General features: G+C 37.9%; 3 protein-coding genes across 6 annotated transcripts in view; all 3 read left to right on the plus strand.

Annotated features, from left to right (window-relative positions):
• Positions 1–8,607, plus strand: part of LOC122060986 (calpain-type cysteine protease DEK1-like) — a 46,551-nt gene extending 37,944 nt beyond the window's left edge. For 2 of the 3 annotated variants that reach the window (XM_042624123.1, XM_042624126.1), the window contains 10 exons: positions 1,862–2,181; positions 2,352–2,703; positions 2,862–3,182; positions 3,264–3,368; positions 3,509–3,637; positions 4,807–5,187; positions 5,296–5,433; positions 6,779–7,015; positions 7,152–7,603; positions 8,096–8,607. In XM_042624123.1, the coding sequence (XP_042480057.1) occupies positions 1,862–2,181; positions 2,352–2,703; positions 2,862–3,182; positions 3,264–3,368; positions 3,509–3,637; positions 4,807–5,187; positions 5,296–5,433; positions 6,779–7,015; positions 7,152–7,457 (2,289 nt within the window). In that variant the 3' untranslated portion in view covers positions 7,458–7,603; positions 8,096–8,607. Of the gene's footprint in view, positions 1–1,861; positions 2,182–2,351; positions 2,704–2,861; positions 3,183–3,263; positions 3,369–3,508; positions 3,638–4,806; positions 5,188–5,295; positions 5,434–6,778; positions 7,016–7,151; positions 7,604–8,092 lie in introns of all 3 variants that reach the window. The other variant, XM_042624125.1, reaches the window with a different exon arrangement.
• Positions 8,608–9,763: 1,156 nt separating this feature from the next.
• LOC122061953 (protein ENDOPLASMIC RETICULUM-ARRESTED PEN3) lies at positions 9,764–11,693 on the plus strand. Its single transcript, XM_042625547.1, has one exon. The coding sequence runs from the start codon at positions 9,963–9,965 to the stop codon at positions 11,580–11,582; it is 1,620 nt and encodes a 539-aa protein (XP_042481481.1). The 5' UTR covers positions 9,764–9,962; the 3' UTR covers positions 11,583–11,693.
• Positions 11,694–11,829: 136 nt separating this feature from the next.
• The window catches only part of LOC122061956, a 15,192-nt gene continuing 692 nt past the window's right edge, over positions 11,830–26,329 (plus strand). Inside the window, exons 1-12 of one of the 2 annotated variants that reach the window (XM_042625548.1) lie at positions 11,830–13,484; positions 13,606–13,668; positions 13,767–13,853; positions 16,220–16,318; positions 16,768–16,863; positions 17,037–17,102; positions 17,204–17,294; positions 17,900–18,015; positions 18,116–18,181; positions 21,164–21,214; positions 23,006–23,070; positions 24,377–24,458. In XM_042625548.1, coding sequence (XP_042481482.1) covers positions 13,455–13,484; positions 13,606–13,668; positions 13,767–13,853; positions 16,220–16,318; positions 16,768–16,863; positions 17,037–17,102; positions 17,204–17,294; positions 17,900–18,015; positions 18,116–18,181; positions 21,164–21,214; positions 23,006–23,070; positions 24,377–24,431 — 885 coding nt within the window. In that variant the 5' untranslated portion in view covers positions 11,830–13,454 and the 3' untranslated portion in view covers positions 24,432–24,458. The remainder of the gene's footprint in view (positions 13,485–13,605; positions 13,669–13,766; positions 13,854–16,219; positions 16,319–16,767; positions 16,864–17,036; positions 17,103–17,203; positions 17,295–17,899; positions 18,016–18,115; positions 18,182–21,163; positions 21,215–23,005; positions 23,071–24,376; positions 24,459–26,329) is intronic. The other variant, XM_042625549.1, reaches the window with a different exon arrangement.

Below are 26,329 nucleotides of genomic sequence, written 5' to 3' on the forward strand. Positions count from 1 at the left end.
GAGGAATACGTCGTTCGCACAACACTCCAAATGCACCTCTCCACTTCATTCATCCTACTTTAATTTTGTGAGAAACATTCTCATCTATCTCGCCTTCCTTGTTTATGGTTGACCCCAAATATCTAAAACAATCGCTTTGCATAGTCTCTCTCCTCAAGTTTCACCACTTTGGTATCAGTCCTTGAGCGACTAAAGTTTTACGTCATATACTCCGTCTTTGTTCTGCTTATCTTAAGACCTCTTGATTCTAAGGTAGATCTTCATAACTTCAACTTAGCGTTAATCCCTGCCACTATGTCATCCACTAAAATGATATCATCGGAGAAAAACATACACCATGGAAACTCCACTTGAATGTTCTTGGATGAATCATCCATGACGAGTGTAAATAGATAAGGACTTAAAGAGGATCCTTGATGTAATCCAATTGTCATTGGGAACTCACAACCATGACCTCCCACAGTTCTCACCCTAGTCAACATGCCCTCATACATGTCTTTAATGACACCCCTTTCCTTTCCAATGCTTGCCAGATTAGCTCTCTGGGGACTCTGTCTTATTAGGCCTTTTCTAGGTTGATGAAGACCATATGAAGATTCTTCTTGTAGGTTCTAGCATTTTCCATGAGCTTCCTCCATTGTGGATATCCTAGGCATAATCCGAATTGGTTCCCCGATATGTTAGAACCTCTTCTAATGCGGACTTCGATAACTTTTTCCCATAATTTCATATATGATTCATAAGTTTTATGCCTCTATAGTTATTGCAGTTCTGTACATCACCTTTATTTTTTGTAGAATGGAACTGCAGTGATGAAAAAATTTGAGCACAAACCTGGCTCCAGTGATAGACTTTGACCTTGAATCTTCTCCTGGTAGGGTTCTTTCCTCTGTTGCATTTTTTCTATGTTTTACTCCTTTGTTCCATTTGTTTTCTGTTCCAAACTTGACTTCTCTGCTGCGGTTTTTTTTTTTTCCTCTGTTCCCTTTTTTTCTTTTTCTGTTCCAACCTCGAATTCTCTGTTGTATTTTTTTTCCTCTGTTCTGCTTGTTTTATATTACAGATCCTCCTCTTTACAAAGCTTGATACAATTTTTTGCTCTGTTGAGGGTTTTTTCCCTCCTTTTTCTTCTCATCTTCCTTCTTCTTCTATGTCAGCAGTGACAGTACTGGTGGCAAAGGTAAGTGTAAGTCATATAATTGTCATTTTGTGATTATATGACTACGCAATCTGCAACTATTTGATTTTGTCTACTACTTATTTGTAATGCTGTGATATACGATTATGCAACTCATTGATTATGGAATTCAATTGTGGAATATAACCTTCAACGGCAGCATCTAGGTTACAACCACTCATACAAGCCCAGGGCGCCTAGGCTGTAAAGTGTAATGAGGCTGTTAAATTAACATATATTGGTTGAGTTTGCTATTGCTGTAAAGTGTAAAGGGCTGTTAATTTATTCATGTATTAGCTTTACTAGAGTTATACTGTTACATTAAAAGAATACTATGATGCCTAGGCAACGCCTACATGGGCCACCTTGTCCCCGAAGCGCTTAGGTGGACCTCCAACGTCTTGGCCGCATAGGCACCTTGACAACTATCTTAATAGTTTCAATGCGGCAGCTTAGTTGGAACCCAGATTTGGTTGAGCATGGGCGTTCAGATGATGCTCACAAATCTACTGACTATTTTTCGCTCTCTCCTTTTTTTTTTTTTTTTTCCAATTAAAGTTCTTGATTTTGCAGTTATTTTATTTAACCAAAATAAGTCATTGTTGTGTCTTTTGCTGCTATTAAGCTGCATATTTTTGTAATTCATTATATTAAGCTTATGTATATTTATCTTTTTGGCCACAGACGGGAGTTCCTGGCGCTATATGTATTCTTGATGATGAACCACAAGCTGGTGGCAGACACTGCGGCCAGATTGACCCTAGCATTTGTCGGTCTCAAAAGGTTACTTTCTCATTTGCAGTAATGATCCAGCCAGATTCTGGGCCAGTTTGTCTTTTGGGTACAGAATTCCAGAGGAGAGTTTGCTGGGAAATCCTGGTGGCTGGTTCAGAACAAGGCATTGAGGCTGGACAAGTTGGGCTCAGGCTAGTTACCAAAGGCGATAATCAAAGTACTGTTGCCAAGGACTGGAACATTGGTGCTACATGTATTGCAGATGGAAGGTTTGTAGTGTCTTCTGTCAAACATTAACATCTCATCAGGGTTTCATTCCTTCTCATTGAGCTTTTCATTGGTTTGACCATATGACTCTTGGATACACACTGTTGACATAATTTCCTGTTGGTTTTGGTGGGATTCCTACCTAACTAGGTCTGCTCTAAATGCAATGCAGGTGGCATATCGTGACTGTGACCATTGATGCTGATGTAGGTGAGGCCACTTGCTATCTAGATGGGGGTTATGATGGATTCCAGAGTGGATTACCACTGCATGTGGGCACTGGCATTTGGGAACAAGGAACGGAAGTTTGGATTGGCATTAGACCACCAACAGATTTGGATGCATTTGGAAGATCAGATAGTGAAGGAGCCGATTCTAAGATGCACATTATGGATACTTTCTTGTGGGGAAGGTGTTTGACAGAAGATGAGATTGCGGCTGTCCACTCTGCTACAAGCTCATTTGATTACAACATGATTGATCTTCCAGAAGATAGTTGGCAGTGGGCCGATTCACCTACCAGAGTATGCATCCATTATTCCTATTTCAAATCATAGCCTTTTAATCTCTTGTTTGGTGTTTCTTGAAATAAATTTTCTCTGTTGGCGTTTGAGGTGCCCAAAAACATTTGTTTTTGTGTCTTGTTGCTAGCACTATTGACTAGTTGCTGTTTCCTGCATAGGTTGATGAGTGGGAAAGTGATCCTGCAGATGTTGATCTATATGATAGGGATGATGTAGATTGGGATGGGCAGTATTCAAGTGGTAGGAAAAGAAGATCAGGACGTGAAGGAGTGGCAATTGATATGGATTCTTTTGCCAGAAAATTAAGGAAACCTAGGATGGAAACACAAGAAGAAATCAATCAACGGATGCGATCCATTGAAATGGCCATTAGGGAAGCTCTCTCTGCGAGAGGTGAAGCTCACTTCACAGACCAAGAATTTCCTCCTACTGATCAATCTTTATTTGTGGACCTAGAAAATCCTCCTTCAAAGTTGCAGGTTAGTTTCTCTGACTCGTTTATTGCTGTTCAATACTGTTATTCAGATCTTCTTAAACCTTGTTTTGTTGTTCCATGCTAGGTTGTTTCTAAGTGGATGAGGCCCACTGAGCTAGTTAAAGAGAACCATGTAGATTCTCGCCCATGCTTATTTTCTGGGATTGCAAATCCATCTGATGTTTGTCAGGTATGCCTGGATTTTCTTTTATTATGCCTTTGGAACTTGTTCCTCTAGTCATATGTGCTTTATCAGTCCAATTTAAAAATTGAATGATAACCTGCAAATTCCTTTCTGCTCCTTTAAGTGGCACATTTTCTAACATACAGGGCCGACTGGGTGACTGCTGGTTCTTGAGTGCTGTTGCTGTTTTAACTGAGGTTTCGCGAATATCTGAAGTAATTATTACGCCAGAGTTCAATGATGAAGGAATTTATACTGTTCGCTTCTGTATTCAGGTAATAAGTCGAGGCATTCCAAGCATGTGCTCAATTTTTCCCTTTTGATTTACTGGTTTTTTTTTTATTTATTTATTTTTATTAAATGGAGGTGATAGCTGTGTGGGTACTTCCTATGATGGAGAAAATTTGTGGTGGTAGTGTCAGGCGTTCTCACAAAAAATAAGGAAAACTGGAGCTGGGGCTTGGAATCAGGATTGTAGAAATGGCATTCAAGCAAAAACAGATAGAAAATCTGTTGTGATCTATTAGGGCTGTACTGAGAAAATGAGGACAATATCCCTCTAAACATGATTGCTTACAGCCTTACAGTTCTTAACACCATAGTTGCATATTCAATTTCCTTTCAGCTGAAAAATGTTTTTTTTTTTTTCCAATGCCAAAATGAAACAATAGTTTCACTGAAATTGTCAATTTTTACTATTTTGGCAATTTCTGCACTTTTGGGCCTTTGACAATTTCAATGTGCTGAAATGAATGAGAACTGTAGATTTGGATTATTTTCTTTTGGGTTAGATTTGTTGGTTTTATTTTGGGCCAAAATAAAAGCCTGTTTAAAGTTAACTTAAGATTATTTACCGTTTTGTCATTGATTTATTGTGCTTGGATTTTAATTGATTGGTTGGGCCCATAAGCGATCCAATTCCCGTTTTGAAACCCGGATCCGCATCAGGGGGATGTTCTTCTCGACCATCTTCTCAAGAGTTTATCCTTCTATCCTCAGCTCTAACAAGACAAGCTAAGCTTTAGAAGGGTGAAATGGGATCCACTCTTTGGAATTTGACTCCCTATGATGCCAAATGGGTGTATTGTGGAAGCAAAGAAGCTGGAGGGTGGTTGAAGGCCACTCAAGATCTTTCTATTGAGTTTGTGCTGATATGAATGAAGAGGGGGGGAGGGTGGGTGGTTAAAGCCTCATTTCAGTGTGACTTGAATTAGCTGCAAATACTTCTATCCTTTTTCTCTTTCTTATAGAAAAGCATCCAACACCAAAGTTCCTGGGTCACCTATTGAGCACTCATCAATCTGGAGCCTAAAAATTTCCCCATCATTGGATGCTGATGAGCACAACTTTGTGCTTTGCTTTACCTGGCAGTCATTTGGTTGTTGTTCTTGTTGGTCTGTTTAGTAATTTTTTCTGCCTATCTTTTTTGTGATCTATTTTGTAGGGTGAATGGGTCCCTGTTGTTGTTGATGATTGGATTCCTTGCGAGTCACCTGGAAAACCAGCATTTGCTACTAGTAGGAAGAGGAATGAACTCTGGGTTTCTATTTTGGAGAAGGCATATGCCAAGCTGCATGGCTCTTATGAGGCACTTGAAGGTGGACTTGTACAAGATGCTCTTGTGGACCTCACTGGAGGGGCTGGTGAGGAGATTGATCTGAGGAGTGCACAAGCCCAGATTGATCTCGCAAGTGGGAGACTCTGGTCTCAATTACTGCGCTTCAAACAGGAGGGTTTTCTACTCGGTGCTGGCAGTCCATCTGGTTCAGATGTGCACATTTCATCCAGTGGCATTGTCCAGGGGCATGCGTACTCGTTATTACAGGTAAAATAAAATGTAGCTCTTGTTTGGATTTATCTACATTTATGTGGTAATAAATTCTAGTTGGAAATTACCTATCATCATTACTAATTTGTGTGGTTTGTCTTCCAGGTAAGGGAGGTGGATGGCTACAAACTTATTCAGATCCAGAATCCATGGGCAAATGAAGTTGAGTGGAGTGGCCCTTGGTCTGATTCATCATCTGAATGGACTGATAGGATGAAGTACAAGCTGAAGCATGTCCCTCAGGTTCTTATTCTTCTTGTCTTTTTGCCTTATTTTTCCTTTATGGATGTCATGCTTCCATTTTTGTATCTGTTTATGATTTTCAGTGATTTGATTGAAGTACACTTGGACCAAAACTGAAATATTTTGATAATTTGGCTAAAATTTTTCGACACTTGATGACGTTTTTATTGCATCCTTATGGGCAAGGATTTTTATATTGGTATGTGGTATCCATTTTTGTATTTCTGTTTATCGTTTTCAGTGATTTGATTGAAGTACAACGTTTTTATTGCATCCTTATGGGCAAGGATTTTTATATTGGTTGTGGTATCCATTATTGTATTTCTGTTTATCATTTTCAGTGATTTGATTGAAGTACAAGTGGACCAAAGCTGAAATATTTGATAATTTGACTAAAATTTGTCGACACTTGATGACGTTTTTATTGCATCCTTATGGGCAAGGATTTTTATATTGGTTGTGGTATCCATTATTGTATTTCTGTTTATCATTTTCAGTGATTTGATTGAAGTACAAGTGGACCAAAGCTGAAATATTTGATAATTTGACTAAAATTTGTCGACACTTGATGACGTTTTTATTGCATCCTTATGGGCAAGGATTTTTATGTTGGTATGGGGTATCATATCGGAAGGGTGATTTTAAGATACGTATCATACTTTATCGTATCATGTCGGAGAGATGCAAGATACATTAAAGTTACATATGGAATGGTCAAGAAATGCACAGAAATCCAAGTATTGCAAACTAAATTTGACCATAGTAAACTATAAATAAGCAATATGTAATTTATCATGTATTAGAAGGAGAACAAAGTACCATGAGGTTTTCTTACATGTATTAATAGTATGTTGTGGGCTGGTTCAACGTTAGAGTTGGAAGTGGTCTCAGGTAAAGGAAGATGATATTGTGTACATGTTGAACATACACACAATACCCAAAAAAAAAAAAACAACAAAAACGAAGCAATGTATCTGTAATGTGAGTATCGACTATCAAGTGTATTGATTATTGAGCCATGTAGACCCGTGTCGGGTCATATCGACTGATACAGTTGGATACAATTTTCTTAATTAATAAGTATTGTTTTGGTGCCTTAAAGATACGATACGTGTTGGTAAGTATCGAAGGATACTTAAAACATTGTTTATGGGTACATATATATTGCAACCTGTGTTCTTAATTGTATCTTTACGAAGTTGTATCATGTTATGATGGTGAAATAGGATCCATGTAGCCAATGCCATGCAGTTGGGGAAGGCCTTTGTTTGAGTTGAGTTTAGTTGCATGCGTTGTCATTCTCCTTTTTTTATCCCCTGACAGTTTGCCTGTTTCTGTTGGACAGTCAAAAGATGGTATATTCTGGATGTCATGGCAAGATTTTCAGATTCACTTCAGATCAATATATGTTTGTCGGATCTATCCCCCAGAGATGCATTATTCTGTCCATGGGCAGTGGCGTGGTTACAGCGCTGGTGGTTGCCAAGATTATGACTCATGGCATCAAAACCCGCAGTTTAGGCTGAGAGCTTCGGGGCCAGAAGCATCATTTCCAATTCATGTGTTCATTACATTAACTCAAGTATACTTAATAGCGTTATAATAATTTACTTCATTACATTAACTCAATTATACTTAATAGCGTTATAATATTTTACTTTGTATATGTACCCCTTTTTGTGCAGAGACAACTAATGAATTTCATTTCTTATGGCCAGGGGGTGAGTTTCTCAAGAAAGACAGCTGGTTTCAGAAATTATCAATCCAGTCATGATTCAATGATGTTCTACATTGGAATGAGGATACTGAAGACACGCGGTCGTCGCGCTGCATACAACATTTACTTGCATGAATCAGTTGGTGGGACAGACTACGTAAATTCTCGTGAAATTTCATGTGAAATGGTTCTAGATCCTGATCCCAAAGGTTACACAATAGTTCCAACAACCATCCACCCTGGGGAAGAAGCTCCATTTGTCCTCTCAGTTTTCACCAAAGCATCAATAACCTTGGAAGCTATGTAGTATCTGATGGTGGCCCATTAGGTGGCTGGTTTTGTTGTGCTACAGTTGAGCACTTCTGCCTGGTCTTAGGCTGCTTGCGTTGCCTTTGACTTGCAAATGAGTGGCCAGGAATGATTCAACTATAATCGGGTATAACACCAGGACTGGTAAGGTTTTGATCTCATATTTTCTATACTCAAAAGTGAAACCTATGCCTTAAGGGAATATATGACCAAGTGATAGACCACATAAAGAAAGCCATAATATGGTTAGCAGTTAAATCTTAATGGAGCATGCTGTCCACATGAAGAAAACCACTTGGGTGGGGATGTGGGAGCTCTAAGGAACTATTACTTTTTATTGCATAATGTGAGGCCCAGATTTTTTTATGCAATGTTTCTTAACCATAATGCTCTTGGTTTTACATTGATATCTGCCGAGTCTTTTATCCTTTTATTGTTTCTGGTTGGTAGGTTATGTATTAGTTAATCTGAGTTGTGTTGTAGTCATGTTAAGAGATACAAGTGTAGAACTTTGCTAAATTGATTGGTCTGAGGTTTGGTCTTCCCATGTTATTCTTGTTAATGCTTGAAATGTTTTGCGAGATTTGATTAGAAGATGCCAAGTAATCTAATGGTTCAATTGATCTCTGTTAGCAGGCCCGGGTGGAGGTGTGCTGCCGTTATCAGCAGCAAGAATGGATTTTGTATAGCATTTCCAATTTGAGGGGTGTGTATTCCTATGTAAGGTCCTTGCCTTACGACTGATGCGTGGATGCACTCCATTGAGTTTGGTTTCAGTCATGCAGGGTGGATCGTTTCAGTTAAAAGAGAAATGGAATTCCAATGGATTTTGTAGGCTTTTTCCGCCTGGCACACCTGAAATATTCACCTGTGCCAGTATCAATCAGGGTTTTAAGTTTAATTTGTAAATATCAGAGGGACTGTAAAGTTGTACACAGAGAGAGAGAGAGAGAGAGAGAGAGAGAGAGAGAGAGAGAGAGAGAGAGATGAGCTGACCAAGGGGAGTATAGAAGGGCATTGCAGCTAGAAAAGGGTAAACCATGTTCAGCTGCAATTTTTCAAATTGCCCATGTAAAGAAATGATTGGTGTATGTATTACAATGCCTATTTTTCTTTTCTTCCTGTAATAGAATTCCCCTTCAATACCATTTCAAGTTGTTTTCTTGGGCTTTTGTAATTTTGACTAGAGTTGGAAGACTTCTGTCCTTGGTAGTTTTTTGGCCCATTCTTAAAAGCAATTTTCCCTGAAAATCTCAAACAGGTCATTTATTATAATCCAAGTTTAAAATTTTCCAGCCAGGGTACTATTTGCCTCTCACGTGGGATTATTTTTCGTCATTTTCTTTCCTATTCTTACCATGTGGGTCAATGTGGATGATACATTGACCATTCCTCCCCAGTCCCCACATTGGCAACACGAGGAACCTATCCCATGTCAAGGTGCTTAGTCAGCAAACGTGCATGGTAGACAAGGTTATTTGCATGGGAGTGGGGCCGGTTACTTATTGCATGGGAGGGTTGTTACATGAAGTTGTAATTGAAAGGTGGGTTATTAGTTTTTTTGGGGTAGGAAATGTTAGTAGTGATTATAGTTAAGTAAATGGGTAGTGGAGTAAGTTATTGTACGTGGGGTTGTAATATTTAAATGAGTTGTATTACTTAATTAACAAGACATAATGAATGAGGAAGATAGACTTGAAATTCTTAAAAACAAACAAATGCTCTAACTAGTAGAGGTTGGTTACCTCTAAATTAGGTCAAAAGGTATTGAATGAGGAAGATAGATTAGAAAAACCTAAAAAAAAAAAAAAATCCTAAATCAACGAGTAGAGATTTGGCTACCTCTAAATAAGGTCAAAAGGACGTAGTTTCATTAACCCAAAATTTTATCCCTATTTTATTTTTATCATATTCTAAATGTCAAAAGCAAAGTTTTAAATCAACAGCAATAAACAAAACACCTCAACCGAAATTATTTCTTAAAGTTTTATTGAAGGAAAGAATGCCAAGAGCTTGTATCTGTGTTAAGACACAACGGGTGTGAAATAATCATATTTCATGCTGAAGATGCTCGTGCATGCTTTTCATTGGCCGTGGATGTTAATATGCACGGTGCATTATCGGATAGTATTCTCTCACCCAATTTTATTCTATCATTAAAAGTTTTATCTTACTTCCCATCATGTCACTAAGTATCTCAACAAAACATCTGTGCAACTTCAGTTAAAGCCTTTCACCATCAGAAGAAAAAAAATTCAGATTTACTTTCCTCATTCTTTAATCAAATAGTATAAGAATTGAAGATGAGTTACTTAAGGTTGATATTGATAGTAGAGATAATTGTTTCATGTGAAGCCAAGAAAAGCCCACGCCCCTCACTTTTGAAGTCCAACCCCGCGGTCGGTCGGTCGGTCTGGCGACTCTGACCTCGTTTGTTGTATCAACGTGAATCCATGATCCAAGTCACCCAACCCCATAAGATGAAAGAAGGTGGAAAATCACAATGGAATTTCAATTCGTGAGACCTGGCTCTGGTGCAGAACCGTTACCTCCCCAGTTCTCTCTTCCTGAGATAAATCTCTTCCACGACTCGTCTGTCTCTCCCTCGTTGTTGACTCAATTTCTTTCTCTGCCAGTTATGGAAGGGGTCCAGGATGATCGTATCAAGCTTAACGTCGGTGGCAAACTCTTCGAGACAACCCTCTCGACGATCCGAGCTGGCGGCCCTGACTCACTCCTCTCAGCCCTTTCGGCCCGGGACAACGATGGCGGCGACGAAGATCCGATCTTCATAGATCGAGATCCCGAGATCTTCTCCGTCCTCCTATCCCTTCTCCGGTCCAGCCGTCTTCCTGCCTCCGCCGCCCGTTCCTTCTCCAAGCAAGAGCTCGTCGATGAAGCCCTCTATTACGGCATCGAATCCCACCTCAGGTACGCCATGAATCCCCCTCCCTTCCTCGGCATCGACGCCACCCTCGTCTCCACCATCCGCCCAGCCGCCGATGGCATCCCTTCCTCCTTCACCGCCTCCGCCGGCGATGGCTCCGTCTGGATTGCCCACGGAGGCCAGATCTCCGCCTACGACTGGAACCTTTTACACTCGGGGACCCTACGGACCCACCTCGAAGACATCAACGCGGTCCGCCGCGTCTGGTCGGAAGTTGCCGCCGTCGGCTCCAAAACTGCCGCTGGCCTCCACTTCTACGACTTCTCCCGATCCTGCCGAGTCGGATCGGTCCAGTGGACGGACTCGTCCGATCCCCGGATTTATAAGGCCAGAGTAAGCGCCATCGCCGATTCGCGCACTTCCGTCTTCGCATCCTTCGAGTGCCAACACAAGGAGAACTGTGTTCTCTCTGTTGACAAGTCAACGCTCCAGGTGGCCTTAGAGATTGGCCGTCAGACCGGGAGCTCCGCTAAGGCGATGGTTCCCGGTAAGCTGACGTGGCTAAGGGATCCTGGTCTCCTGGTCGGGAGCGCGGTGAGCGCGGGCGCTTTTGGGTTCGCAGGTTACATTAGGCTTTGGGACCCGACGTCCGGTAAGGTGATCTGGGAGACGAGCGAACCGGGCTCGGGCAGGAAAAGCAGGTTCGGTGACGCGTTGGCTGACGTGGACGTCGACGAGTCGGCCCTGTTCAAGGTGTGTTCGAAATCGGGGGACGTTGGGGTCGCGGATCTACGGAAACTCGGGGACGATCCCTGGGTCTACTTGGAGGACCAGAATCCTAGTTGGATGAAATCTGGAGCGGGAGCGGCAACGGGGGGTGGGTGTAGCGTGATCCATTGCTATAGGAAGCAAGTGTTCGTGGGGAGGGAAGCAGGGTTAGAGGTGTGGTCGCCTGTGGAGGAAAAAGAAGAACGAGAAGAAGGAGAAGGAGAAGGAGAAGGAGGAGAAGGAGAAGGAGAAGGAGAAGAAGAAGAAGAGAGAAAGAGGAATTGGGTGAGGGAAGGAGGGATGTATAGGAGGAATTATGTGGATAAGGCTGAGGATGCAGAGAGAGGGGTTATCAAAAGGATGGAAGGTGGTGGGGAGAGGCTATTTGTTAGCAGAGAAGGTGTTGAGGGAATTGAAGTATGGGAAACTTCTCATTCCTCTGGTGCCATCCCAGTCTTGGTTTTGTGAATTGTTTGTGATGTATTGAACTACAAATCATTTCCACCAACACTAAAATAACAACATCTTATGTATAGATTTTTTTGTAACATATATACATTCAGTCTAGCCATTTTTAGCTGTTCTTTGTACTTACTTTAATCAGGTTTTAATGAGTCTTCTAATTAGGTTTAAAAAAAATGGCACTTCATGCCCAGTCAAGATAAAAGCTTCAATGGCTGTTCTCAAATTTTCACATGGCATAATGATGTGGCAATTTTCTTAGCTGTTGCATTGATAGTAGGCAGTCTAGATAGACTAATTTTCTAGTTCTATACTCAAATTCAATTATTGGAAGAGGTTTCCCATAACAGAGTGGAAAATCCCCACCAATAAGGATAGGGAGACAGTCCCCTCAAATGAGGGTTGTGTGGATTCTTTTGCGCTTCTATGAACTTGACAATTTGAATTGATTGAACATATGAAGTCCAGCAGCAGTTCTTCAACCCAACCATTACTTGGGAGACTGTTGGAATGATAGGTCTGGAGGTGTATTTAGAATTTGATATATTCTTTGCTTTTAACTGTCTATTATTTTATTTTCTAATTATTTAAGATTTTGATATAAAATATTTTAAAAATAAGTTCAAATGACATTTTATTATGTCATTATCAAAATGTGTTATTGTTATACACATATTCTGAGCATACATGTAAAATGACACTATTAATAAAAAAATTGCATCTCGTACTAAAATGGCAAAATAGTGAAATTATAAATTATTTAACATATTGAAATATGTCAATTAAGAAAAGCCCGGAACATCTATCCATCCAACATCACATGTAAGATATTTAAGTTGACCAGATATACCTTGCCAAAAGACGTCAAATCAGCTAATCAGTTGGGACAATCAAAACCAAACAGTTCAGCCCTATCAAATTGAACCCTATTGGTTTTGGAGACAAGCTTAGGAGTTGCGGGAGACCAATCATTTGCAGACAAGCTTTTAAGGAGAGAAGTTGTGGGAGGAGTTGCAGCAATTTCATTTTCAATGAGAAGAGATAGGGCACCTCAGAATCACAACCTGATAAATGTGATTCTGAAGTGAACGGATGGGTTTTATATTAGGAGAAGAATCACTTGATTCCTATGTGAGATCTCCTCTTGAGATGTTCTCACAAAAGAATTACTTCATGTCCAAAAAAACATGTTAGAAGAATCAAGAGAGAATTATGTTCATTATCTACCAAACACGACTAAAGTTGTGGAATCATGATTCTACAAAAACACTTTTCAAAGAATCGTGCAATCAAACGTGCCCTTATGCAACAGATAGAAACTGAATCAAACCAAACTGACTGAATGCATCAGCCAAAACTGAAAAGCCTACTGAACCCAAGCAAAAAACCGAGATTGAACCAATATTAAGTTGATAATTAAGAAACCGAAAACGAAAAAAAAAAAAAAATCCACTTATTTTCTTATGTGTACATATAAACCAAAACGGGCTGAGACATGATCCGATAGCAGTCCATTTTACAAACAAATAACAAAAAATTGATAAGAAAAACTCGTCACAAACCAGACTAAAACCAAAACTTCCTAAATAATTTTGTTTGAGCTTGGTCCAACATCAGGGCGAAACCGGACCAAACCAACCGTTTGACACCTTAATTTTATTCTTACCAAAAAAAAACAGAAGAATTGAATAACGAAATCAAAATGAAAAAAAAAAAAAAAAAAAAAACGGCGGGGAAGACGAGTTTGGTAGGAGTGGCACCTTTCACGCATCAATGCCTTAAAAGTATAAGCTACACATTCACGGACAGTCAGACACAGCTTTCCTTCAATTTGGCCACTCAGAAGCAAAACTCTACTATTCTCCTCCTCTTCTGGCAATGGCTTCCACAACTACTCCTCCAGCTCAGGTAAATGCTTCAATTAATCTACAACTAAATGCAGCGTTCTCAAGTCTCAACACCGATTTCCCATTTTCCTTCTTGTTCTTTCCTTCTTCTTTTTTTAACATTCTCTTGTTTCTTAATCTAGACTGTGTCTTCTCGGGATGTGAGCAGCAATGACAACGTTGACAAAATGATCCAAGCTCATCAGGTGAGTAATGGGTTTATTTATTTGGAATAATCGAATTCGAAGAGTCGATGTACTTGGGTTTGCTTTCTCAATCTGAATTACCGTGGTATTTGTCACAGGAAGCGGCTGCTCGGCTACCTCCAATTGAACAAGTTCGGACAGTTCTCGATCGCAGTATCCGGGGTATGCTATCTACTTTTTCTCAGGTATGCCATAGCTAGCTGTTGTTCTGAATTCATAGTAGTTATTCTCTGTTAGTCTAATTTGGATGAAAGGAAGTATCTTCTTCATTTGGTATAGGCTCAGTTTTGGGTACGGATGTATGTTCCATAATGTTATGAAATTTATTCTACATGAATTTCACGATGAGAACCAAAGGTTGTTGGAATTTTTTTTTTCATTGTCTCCTTTTGTCAAATGGGAAATGGTAATATCAGTAGCTGCTATCAATATACACTATTAAGTTGCTGGATGAAAACCATTCTCAAGGGCGATTTCTCCTTCCTTGAAGGGGTGGGGGCTACCATAGAGAAGATTTCCAGCTGAAGCCCCCCATTGGGTGTTAATGAAGATGGTTTTTAGATGAATCATTAGGTCAGAGTTACTATTCTTTAAGACCACGTGGCATTTCTGTAGAATGACTTAATAAACTAATTACAGGACACCTGAAAAGCTCCATGACCTGAAAATAGACCATGAAATGATGTTTATAACTTCTGATTGTCACCAGCTACCCTTTGATGCCTTAAGAGATAGTGTACAAAATAACAAAGGCCTTCGAGCTTGGGAAACTTTGGAAATTTTGTGTGCCAGTCTATTTTGCTTTCACATATTTTTCTTTCCAAGGGTTAATTGCAACAAGGATGCTGGAAATGGTCTGTTAGAAGCTCAAAAGCATTACATTTACATTGCAGTAATCTTATTAAGTGCTTGAGATAGTTATATAAACATTATGAGAAATTGCAAATGACAACAATACTAGTCACTCGATCTCATTATTGGAACTCCAAAATGTGTGTTCTATGTTGAAATTGAGTTTTCTTATGAACTGTGAGGTGCATTTCTCCCTTTAATGATATTGAACTAATTCAGCCACTCATCTGATGCATGTGCCTTTTTTTTTCTTTTCTTTTCTTTTCAATTTCTTATTCAGATCTTCCACCATATATGGATTTGATTCCATTTTCAGAAGTTGTGTATGCATGTTTCTCTTTTATATCTTTGAAAACCCAGTAATTTATTGCACGCAAGAGAAACAAACAAAAAGAATTACCAGAAAATTTAATTAGAAAATGTAAATAAGCTGTCTGATTTCTGTGAAGCTCCCACACATTTTTTCTTTATTCACCTAAAAAAACTTGGAGCTGAGGTGTGCAGGGGGCTATGATAAAGATTAATTTACAGCGCCAACCCCTGAAGAATGCCAATATTAGAGGGACACCCACTCTCTTTCACCAAATTGGACTCGGACCCCTTGCCGTCAGTCATTGTTACAAAATATATAAAAAATGCTGACATCAGTAATTCAAATTTTTCTTAAATACCATATTTCCCTTAAAAATAGGGAAATACCAAAATTGCCCTTAATGGTTGTATTCCCAAAATCGATTGAACAATGAAACTCACAACTCAATCCGGTCGCGTGAGTCAGAGAAGAAAGTCAGAGTAGAAGATCCCTTATACCTGATCGATCGGCGGTTGCAACCCCTTCCGGTGAAGGCGCCAAACCTTCTCCCTCACGTCCTCCTTCTCCACCGCCGCTGTCGCATCTACTCCATATCCGCCACCGACAGATCCGGCCTCATCGATCCAAATACAGGCGATGGAGATCCGGCCACAACTACTGGCCGCCATGTCCAAAGACGTCGCCAAGGTCACCCAGATTCGATTGTAGGGATAGTGGGCCTTGAGGTTCAGAGAGAGAGAGAGAGAGAGAGAGAAGAAGAAGTTGGAACCGCCGATGGTAGCTGTTGTTGCGGACGCCGGTGGTAGCTGTTGTTGCAGACACTCAGTGAGAAATAACAGGTAAAATATGATTTATTATTTGTTTTCATTAAAAGGGTAAAAATGTCATTTCAAATTTTTACTTAACGAAGACTGACGGCAAGGGGTCCGAGTCCAATTTGGTGAAAGAGAGGGGGTGTCCCTCTAATATTGGAATTCTTCAGGGGGTGGCGCTGTAAATTACCCAAGATTTTATTGTCATGTAAGACTATGAAATGATGATCATCTTCCAGAAAATTGTTTCAATTCAGGATTGACTTATTAGCAAGCATCCTTTCATTTGCAGAAGTGTGAGGACTTTGCATGTGATCAAGATGGGTGTCCAATATTAGCTATATGCATGTTTCTCTTTTATATCTTTGAAAACACAGCAATTTATTGCATGCAAGAGAAACAAACAAAAAAGAAGTACCAGATTTTTTTTTTTTATTTTTATTTTTTTTCAATTCACCCAAAAAAAACTTGGAGCTGAGGTCTGCAGGGGGCTATGATAAGGGATTTTCTTGTCATCTTTTAGAAAATTGTTTCAATTCAGATTGACTTATAGCAAGCATCCTTTCATTTGCAGAAGTATGAGGGATATCCTTCAAGTTCCATGGTTGACTTTGCATGTGATCAAGATGGGTGTCCAATATTAGCTATCAGCAGCCTGGCAGATCATACAAAGGTTTGTAGTGTGTGTGTGTGTGTGTGTGTGTGATGGTCAATGATATTGGAACTTTCTCATCCTTGACCTTTAACTTTGGAGAAATACTTGAATGAGGGCATTTAATTGTTCGAACTCCACAAAATGTAGAAATGCCTGATGGAGGTAGTAGAACTCATTATTAAATGTGTCCCTGTAATCTTTTTATTTATGTTTTGCGTCGAAGTGTTTCAGATAGGGCCCATATATCATTGGCAGTTTGGATGGGGTCAAATGTATGACTGGCATACATATATTCTTCTTCAGTACTGGTCATGGGTTTATTCACTTGGTGTTGTAACGAATTTTCTTATAGAACAAAAACAAGAACTCCCTATAATCCTTACTGCCTTCCACATTTTATTTTGTTTGACATTTTGTTGTTTCCTAAAGGTTCTAATAGGTTTCTGAAAACTTATCTGCACTTGCAGGATCTACTAGCTAATCCTAAATGCTCACTGCTTGTAGCAAGGGATCCTGAGGACAAGACTGATCTAGTTATCACCCTACACGGTGATGCTACATATGTAGGTTCCTTTTTCTATAGTGATTTGCATAATTCAGACGATGATTATTTGGTCATTAATCTATGTTTAATTTTCTTCTGTTCGGTAAATGAATTGTACTTGGCATTAAAGCTTAAGGTTTTGCTTTTTAAATATTGCAAACATTTATTTCTTTTAGTATTTGTTTTCTCGAGGCTACTGAACAAGATAGAGGAGCTGTCCGTGCTGCATACTTGAAAAGGCATCCCAGTGCATTCTGGGTGATTTCCTCATCTTCTCTAGGACTCTATGCTAATCTCTTGGCACTATATACTTTGGTTGCTATTGGTGGACTAATAAATAAAGCTTCCACAATTTGAAGGTTGACTCTGGAGACTCCCAATTTATGCGAATTGAACCAAAAGTTGTCTGCTATGTGTCTGGTGTTGCAACTGCTCTATTGGGATCAGGAGGTATTAGCAGAACTTAGAATTTTGCGACAGTTCCTAATATCCATCAGTTTCTGGTTTCAGAGAAAAGTTAAAGTCTAAATTTTTCAGAAAACTGGCCCACATATTTCACAATTTTAAAGGCAAATTTACTCTCTTTTTTTTTTATTTTTTGGATTTCAGTACTGTCTATTGCTCAACATGATTGACCCATCAATAATATTTTGATACCCAAGCATTTAAATATTCCATCACACTATTTTAGGTTTTTCAATCCACCTTTTGGGTTTTTTAATCTATCATTGAGGAACACCATTTGGTGATTAAGTTATTAAATAATGCATATTGCATTAGCCTTGCCCCTGGATTCATACAATGGGATAACCACTAATATTAGTATAAGGAGAAATCCCTTATTAGCTCCCTTCTTAAATTTTAAAAAGAAAAAAATGATGCGTAAAATATTTGTGGACTACCACATGCATAATAATCTCTTTTCTCTTGACCACAGCCATAGAAAGTACTCAGACACTACAATTGCTGCGTGTTCTCATCCATGTTCATTTGTGCATCAAAACACATTGATACATAAAGTCATTTTTTCATGCCTCATACAAGGTTGTCTCCAGGATTGCTCACGTGTTGTCTCTTGATGACATGTGTTTCATCTGTTCCAGAATTTGGCAAAGAGGATTACAAGGCCACAAAAGTTGATCCAGTAGCTCAGTTTTCCATTCCTGTTGCGGTATAAATGAGTTTGGGGCTCTCCATTATACTTCCCCACTTTCTTTGTATTTTACCTTTCAGATATTCTTGCCTATTCTAATCTAACTCTATATTGGCAGTTGCATATGAATAAAGATCATGCTGAAGATACAAAGGTTATTGTGCAACACTCAACAGCAATTCAGGTAATCTGGGTCTCCTCTTTCATTTCTTTTCCCCAGAGGGGGTTAATAGTAGCATATGTTTAGGGATAGAATGCAAATATGCCACTGAAGGCCGTAGGAAGTTAGGGAGCTAAAAAATCATGGCAATCCTCTTTCATTTCTTTTCCCCAGAGGGGGTTAATAGTAGCATATGTTTAGGGATAGAATGCAAATATGCCACTGAAGGCCGTAGGAAGTTAGGGAGCTAAAAAATCATGGCATTTCATTTCTTTTCCCCAGAGGGGGTTAATAGTAGCATATGTTTAGGGATAGAATGCAAATATGCCACTGAAGGCCGTAGGAAGTTAGGGAGCTAAAAAATCATGGCATCCGTAATCTTACCATAGTTGTCACAACAAATAGGCAACCCAAGGTGTTGGAGACTTGAAGGGGGCATGAACGCTAGGCGATACCAACAAAAACAAGGTGGCCAAGATGCGTGGATACTTAAAGGATGCCCTGAAGCATATCTAGTGCATGAGGCTCCCGCCACTTGTGGGGTCTGGGAGGGTCATAGTAGTTTAATAATTTATTATTATGTATTTAATAGATTTTCCCTTCTATTATTCTTAGTATAGAAATTAAAATTAAATTGTTGTGAAATTTTTAAAATGCAATATAGTTTCATAAAAATTTTCTATACTCAACTCAGCCTTATCCCAACTAAATGGGGTCATCTACATGGATCTGCTTTCTCTAATGAACTCTATTCAAAGCTTGTTACTAGTCCTAAGCTATGCATATCTTCTCTCACCACTTCTCCTGGAGTCATTTTAGGCCTACCCCTTGCTCTTTTAGTTCCTCCAATCTATATAATATCACCCCTCCTTATTGGATCATTCAAAAGCCTCCATTGCACATGTCTATACTCCATACCACCTCAAGTGAATGGCTTTCAGTTTATCATGTATTGGAGCTACTCTTAAATTTGTTCTAATTTTTTTCATTCTGTATTTATCTTTTCTAGTTCCCACTCATCCATCTCAACATGTTTATATGAAAATTTTCTATAACAACCAAAAGTTTTTTTTTTTTTTGGAAAACATATCTCCTTACAATGCATAGATCAGTCCTCAATAGTAAGATCATACAAATGTATGATTTCTTGTTTCTATTCATGCATTTTAATATTAATTTCTTCATCAAATTTGAAGAATCGGAGCTTGTGTTTGAGCTCAAAACCACAAAAAAACATTTATTAATGCTCGTCTTTCCTGAATGGTTCAAATCTTTGCCTAGAATGATATGGAGTGGTTGGAGTCAGTGAGAAATGATATCCTTTATTTTTTGCCGGAAATAGTATGAAAAATTGATCCTCCACTGGGGTCATTGATGTCCTCATGCTTGAACAGGGTGATTCCTTTGACTTCAGCCTGCTCTTCTTGTTGTTGTATAAAAGGATCTGTAATTTCATGTTCTACTAGCTAAACATTCTATTTGTTATCTATTAAAGGTGTGATTTCATTGAACTAGGTCAAAATCCATTTATATCATGTATTTTAACATTAGGCCATTGTATCATTTGTCATTTTTTTTGAGAAGTAGAGCTAATCCCAGTAACGGATTAGCGTCAGAACCAGGACTTAGTTTCTAATTTCCTTGTTTCTATTTCCAGTTTTAGTAACTAAAGGACTTTCTATTTTGTAAGTTTCTATTTTCAGTTTTAGCAACTAGGTGAGTTTCTAATTTTTAGTTTCCTATTTCAGTTTTTGGAAACTAAAGTTAGTTTCTAATTTATGTAACCCCTATCATTATTATAAATAAAGGAAGGGCTCTCATTAGGAGCCAGATGATTTTAAGAATAAAAAAACTCTGCTGCTGTTGCTGCAATGTCTTTGCTGAGATGCTGCTTGTGTTTGATCAAGAATGATGGGGCTGGTGTTTGATCTGGTCAACGCCTTGTAGTGAGAAGCCCGGGTGGTTCTACAAGTGTTTTCTTCTTTTCTTTCAAGTCTACTTTCAAGGTCTACTGCTGCTACAGGTATTTACCTTCTTTTCCCTTAACTGCTCTGTCCAGGCAATAGGTTTTCTGGGCAGGAATATGGATTTCTGTTCTGACTCAACCCTTGGTCACTTTTGGATGATATTTGGACCAGAGGTTCCCCTCATTAAAAGAGCAACTCGATCCAGTTTTGGTCCTCATCTGAGCTGTGGTTATCAAGTTATCAGAAATCTCTCTTTTTTTTGTCCTGTAGTGATTTTACCAGGACAGAATCTGGTTCAATTGTTTGGACAGTCCTATTCTGTTTTCTGTTGTGTCTAATATTGATTTGGGTCTGTTAGCATCCTAATACTGCTGCCGAATCATTCTTACTTGATCAATACTGATCTGTTTTAAGTATTATTGCATATTTTGACCTAATCTGTTCTCTTTTCTGAGATCGATAGATACATCTGGTTATTCCTGATTTCTGTGGATGTTTGTTCACAATTTATGATTGTAATGACCCTATTCCTATATCTGATTTAGTCCTTTAATCTAGGTTATATTCTGATCTCTTAAATTCCAGTTTCTGGATTCGAAACTCTGAGTTACAGATCTGTCTTTCCCCTTTGTTCTGATCTATGTTATTGCTGTCCTACCTTGGTTATTATGGTTGTTCTTTGGTTTAAAAGTTCCTGCAGTTGAGACTTGGTTAGTTCACCTGCCCTTGTCTACATTACATATGATGGGTTAACGAGGTCATCTTTGACAGGATAAGCTGGTAATGAATTTTTCATGCATTTGTTTATCAAGAAGGGAAAATTTTTCCAGCAATATTGGGTATTTTATCAGGCTTTAACTTATGCATGTGTGAAAATATTGTCAAATTTTTCCACCTCTTATTAAATCTGAATACTTTGTTTGAGTGGTTAATGCTTATGTACAGAAATGTGTTGTTGCCTGACTGCCCTACCAAAAGAATATTCGGTAAAAAGATAATGGCTTTGATAAACTTACTGAATACATGATTTCTTTACCAGGTCGATCATGCTTACATGTTGGATTTGGATAGTCTTGGTTTCAATGTTAAGGTAATACTGGAGCTTAAACCATGTTTGGTCCTTTGTGTGTTTGGCTTTTGTGTTTTAACATGGAGAAAATCCTCAATCTTTGTTTGGGACGGGCATAATTTTCTATTTCGTTCATGTTAAGATAATCAGGATTCAGCATTAGATAGGACACAGTTTAGAGATTATCTGTACAAAAATCATCTTCATTGGACGATCACAGCTGTTGATATTAATTGTATAACTTGAATGGCCAGAAGAGTCTTAAGAAACCATGATCTACTAAACTTCTAAAAGATGGCTAAAATTAAACTGGTTCTACTGATTTATCCATACAGCCAATAATATCGGACCCACAAATTATCTGCTTTTATGCTCTAAACATGTGATGGGGTAAGTTTTAGCCACCCAAAGCTGTGCTACCTGTTTTGTGTCGCAGGATTCAAGATGATTCTTTTGACATATTTTGTGGTTTAAACCGTGGAAGTATTAGAGTCAAAGTGGTGGTGGGATTGAGCTTGAATCTTTCCAAATATTTTTCCCTTTCTAACAACGCTTCTATTAAGAAACATGAAAAAATAGTAGTTACAACAAGAACCGTGAGTGAACTCACATACAAGATCAAGGCATTATGCTACGCCATGAAAGAAGTGGGGTATCGCGTTCTGTTCTTTAAGTGTTGGACACAGGTACTCAGGTAGGGCTCCTATTTTAAAGTGTTCAGGTGACATAGAAAATGGTAAACAATTTACCCCAAGTTATCCAGCTATTCTCTAGGGCTAGATGCTTCTTAGATAGTCTTCATCATGACATCTCTTGCCTAATTTGTCAGGTATCGGATTACTAGTTCTAAACCTCAATGGAAATGACAAGCTCCTTGCGGAAGCAATGGATCTAGCTCCCCATATTGTCTGGCAGGTATCTCTAGGGATCCTATCAGGCCCAATTTGGGAAATGCCTTCTAAGAAGGGCTCTAATCTCAGCCATAAGTCAGCTGTGCTGAATGGGGCTTGTAATATAATACCATCTTTATTTAAATTTCCGTTTGATATATGATGTGATACAAATTATGCAAATATGCATGCAAATCACACAATCTAAATCACAACTCAAAACAATTTGAATAAAAAAATACCAGTTCTGTTTCTCCAATACATATGAATTGTATGTAACATTAAAGCTCCATTGTTTCAATGCAAAATATTTTCCTGAAAAATAATTATAAAATTTTCTGTCATTTGGCACTTTTTTGGTTGGACATGATCAAGAAGCACATTTGAACATGAGTGATTGAGGGAAGAATATAGTCATATGATGGGGTGTAATCACCCAATGGTTGCCAGGAGTACCAATGATCAAGACACCATCACTATTTTGGGAAAACATCATGAATTTTGAAATGGATGTTGTTTTGCTAACTTTTGCATTTCAGGTAAACATTTCTCCCTTTGTAATCCTCATACAATTTTGTATATTGTTCTTCAAAAAGTACCATAAAATGTTTTACAGCAAAACAAACCCAGCCCATACCTAAATCGTTTAATTTTAAATCACAAGTCTTGTGAACCATTTTATTGCTTCATGCTATCATGTAACCTGACACCATTAGGGAAGTTAAGGCATTTTTGAGAATCAACTGTTAATAGGTGTGCTTGTGAATTCTCTAAATTGCACTTGTAAAAGTTTTTCTATGGAGATCTTTGATACAACTGTGCTGTATCTGTTTTGTGATTCTCTGTATTGGCTCCATTTACTTTTCTGAGCACTGCCTTGGAAATTTCTCTTCCACTTTGTTCTGAAATTTTCCTTTTTTAGGCTGGTTATCAAGGGAATACCTTCAAGCTTCGAATACCTTTTCCTAGGCGCGCGGAGGATAGAAAGTAAGTCATTTTTGCTCAACTGAATGGGAAAGGGTTTTTTTACTAACTGAAGGAAACCATTTGATCTATCTTTTTTTCTGATAAGCTCTTCCATTTTGCTCTGTTGAAATCAAAACTGATCTGTGAGGTAGTATTTTTCGCTTATAGACTTTATATCTCACAGTTATAAATCTATATAATCCTCCAAGATGTAGAACATTATCTCAACCATAGTGTTGAAATCAAAACTGATCTGTGAGGTAGTATTTTTCGCTTATAGACTTTATATCTCACAGTTATAAATCTATATAATCCTCCAAGATGTAGAACATTATCTCAACCATGGTCCTTGGGGATTCCTGGCTGCAAGGCTGTTGGTTAAATGCATCACATGTAGGATTCTTTCTGGTCTATGTCAATGTGGTTGTCAGGTTAACACTTTTTTTCAATGGATCTACTGGATACATTTTTGTTGGATTTCTATGTTTAAATTCTGACTTCAAGTCATAATCTTGCTGATTGTGTATCATGGTATTCTTTATCTTTTTAAATATTTTAGTTATTAAGGTTAAAAGTAAGTAATAATTTTTCACTACCGAATTGGTCCTCTAATTTGACCAATTGCAACTTCTTGATTTGAATTGGATATTTGAAGCATTGGGAAAAATCGTAGTAAATAAAGATTAAAAAAAAAATTGACTTTTTCATATCTTGATTTTTTGGACTCCTTCAAAAAGAGACTAGAGCTGGCGAATTGCATTGGCAGATAGGGATGACGGATTTTTCACATCCCCATTGCCTGTTATGCTATGTGGAACAGTGATAGCATTCTTTCAACTTGCAACCAATGTTTGTGAAAACAAAGTGGAGGTCAGGCTATGGTGGCTAGTGATCAAAGGTTCAACAATCTACCATCTGTTTCAACAATCTGACCCAATAAAAGCAACAACAAAAGATGGCAGCTATATTACTTAAGGCCAGTTTTTAACACCAAGTGTGGTTGTGTGCTAATAGATACTTTCATCTGTTGGAGGTTGTGAGTTCAAATGTTTGTTAATATTCTTCATAGTTTATTAAAATTCTTTGTTATTTTGTTACTACAATATCCCTATGGGCTTACCGGCCAATCTGATCACCTGTTTGATGGTCTAATCTTGGTCTGATGATCTTTGACCAAGTCAATGGTTTTTAGCAAGTTGCTGTATGGAGAGCTAGTAGAATTTTAACTGGGGTCTTCAAAAGTTATGTTGGTCTGACCTTTTCTGATTTGGTTTTAGAACTGTTTGTATCTTTCTTCTTTGAAACATTCTTCTTTTGCTTCTTGTAGGGATGTAAGGACACTTGTAGTGGAAATGTTTCAAACAGCTGAAGCCTCAAATTAATTGATCCCAAAGGTGAACTGTGAAAAGGTATGGACTTACCAAATTTGCTGGTAAATTTTTTTATTCTTTTCAATCACTTCCTTTTTTGGATGCGACCTTGTTGGGTGCACCATTTCACATCGTTGCATCAATATAGCTTCTCATAAATCTATCCCAGTGGAATTATATTTACATTCTTTTTTCTGTTTTCCTCATTTCCTTCTAATATAATGATTGGAAATTTGTGACTAAGAAGGAATTGAGGATCACTAATGTTTCCAGCTAGCCTATGAGAAAACATGATCTTGATTTTTGTAACTAACTTGAGTTGAATATGTACGGTAAGAATAACATGCCACGGTGAAACAGAAGCACACCAAATCAAAATTTCGAGGTTTAGGATGACTTCTGTCTTGGTTGAAACCAAAACATTACTGGAAAATGTTTATTATGGAAACAATTCAAATTCATGCATTGGAATTTTTCTATGAAGCTTCCTATTGGTATTTTTACCGCAAATAAACAATTAAAATGACTTTGTGATTTTGAAACTTTATTAGGTCATTTTGTGTAGTATAACAAAAATCCCATATATATATATATATATATATATGGGATTTTCTTATCAACACCCCTCAAGGTGTCAAATAATTTGTAACCGTACTTTTTGCCCTTTTTGTATAACGCCCAACTTTTTCAATGAGAGTAAATATTGTCATTTCAAGTGTGCATGACAATGACAACTTTTGATAATGACATAATGGCAAGGCATTTTCAATTTATTTGTGAAAACCCTTTATATCCTTAGCATAAAGAACTTTTGAAAATAAGACAACGACAAGGAAAAATAAACATATTGAGGTGTCATTTAGACAATCCCTTTCATAAATAAAGGAATAATATACTCAATCCAAATATTGAACAATCATCAGGAGCGAAATACTCAACACGTACCAATAACTACTCAAATTCTCATCCTGTTACTGAAGGATACAATTACTTTGATGCTTTGTAATGGTTATAGCCTATAGGGTTGGTTAGAAACCACATCTCTTTCTGAACCTTTGTTTATGTTGTAGTGAATCTTCCATTTAGTTACAGTATTCCAGCCATGGTTATTTTCTACCAAGTGGTTGTCATAATATCTGATATGTTCCCCATTCTTCGACATTTGTGATGAAGCTTAATCCTGGATACTAATCTCTTGTATTTTCCTTCACAAACAACTGTACTTTTATTAGTTTATAAAATATCTAGAAATTTCAAAAGTTTCCAAAAGTTATGTATTTGTGCAAATATCTTTTAATATTTTTAAGTTGAGATACCAAGATCACCACATTGTTGACTAAGACCTGCGAATGACCTAATATAGTATTTGGCTACGATTGTTAGTTCGTTACTTTGCAAAGAATAAAGTAAATATTTTTTTATATTTGTAATATATTAAAGGATGAAAATATTTTGTCCAGGAACATAGCCCTTGTGTTTGTCCGCCTCCTCCCTATGAAATTACATCAACCCTATATTATAATGATAGAACTATCAAACATATTGTATTCAATGACAATATGCGAGGGATTAAAATTAAAAATCAAGTTGCCTGTCTTTGTATTGTCGTCACAATATCTTTTGTATTCTATACGTATTATATATATATATATATTTTTTTGGTGATTATTTATTATATGTTTAGTAAATAAAATATATTATTTTGCACAAATAATACAAAATGCACATTATATAGTAAGCCCTATGCATCACTTTATTTTTTTAAAAATGATCTACTATGTTTCCATTAATAACTGGCCGTTTTGATCCTTTGGCACAACTCGATGAATTTAGTAGATCCTTTTAGGAGGCCCCAATGACAATAGATCGAACCTATCCAATTTTTACAGTGCGATGGTTGGCTGTTCACA

The sequence above is a fragment of the Macadamia integrifolia genome, chromosome 14 (genome assembly GCF_013358625.1).
Source record: "Macadamia integrifolia cultivar HAES 741 chromosome 14, SCU_Mint_v3, whole genome shotgun sequence".
In the NCBI taxonomy this organism is placed as follows: Eukaryota; Viridiplantae; Streptophyta; class Magnoliopsida; order Proteales; family Proteaceae; genus Macadamia; species Macadamia integrifolia.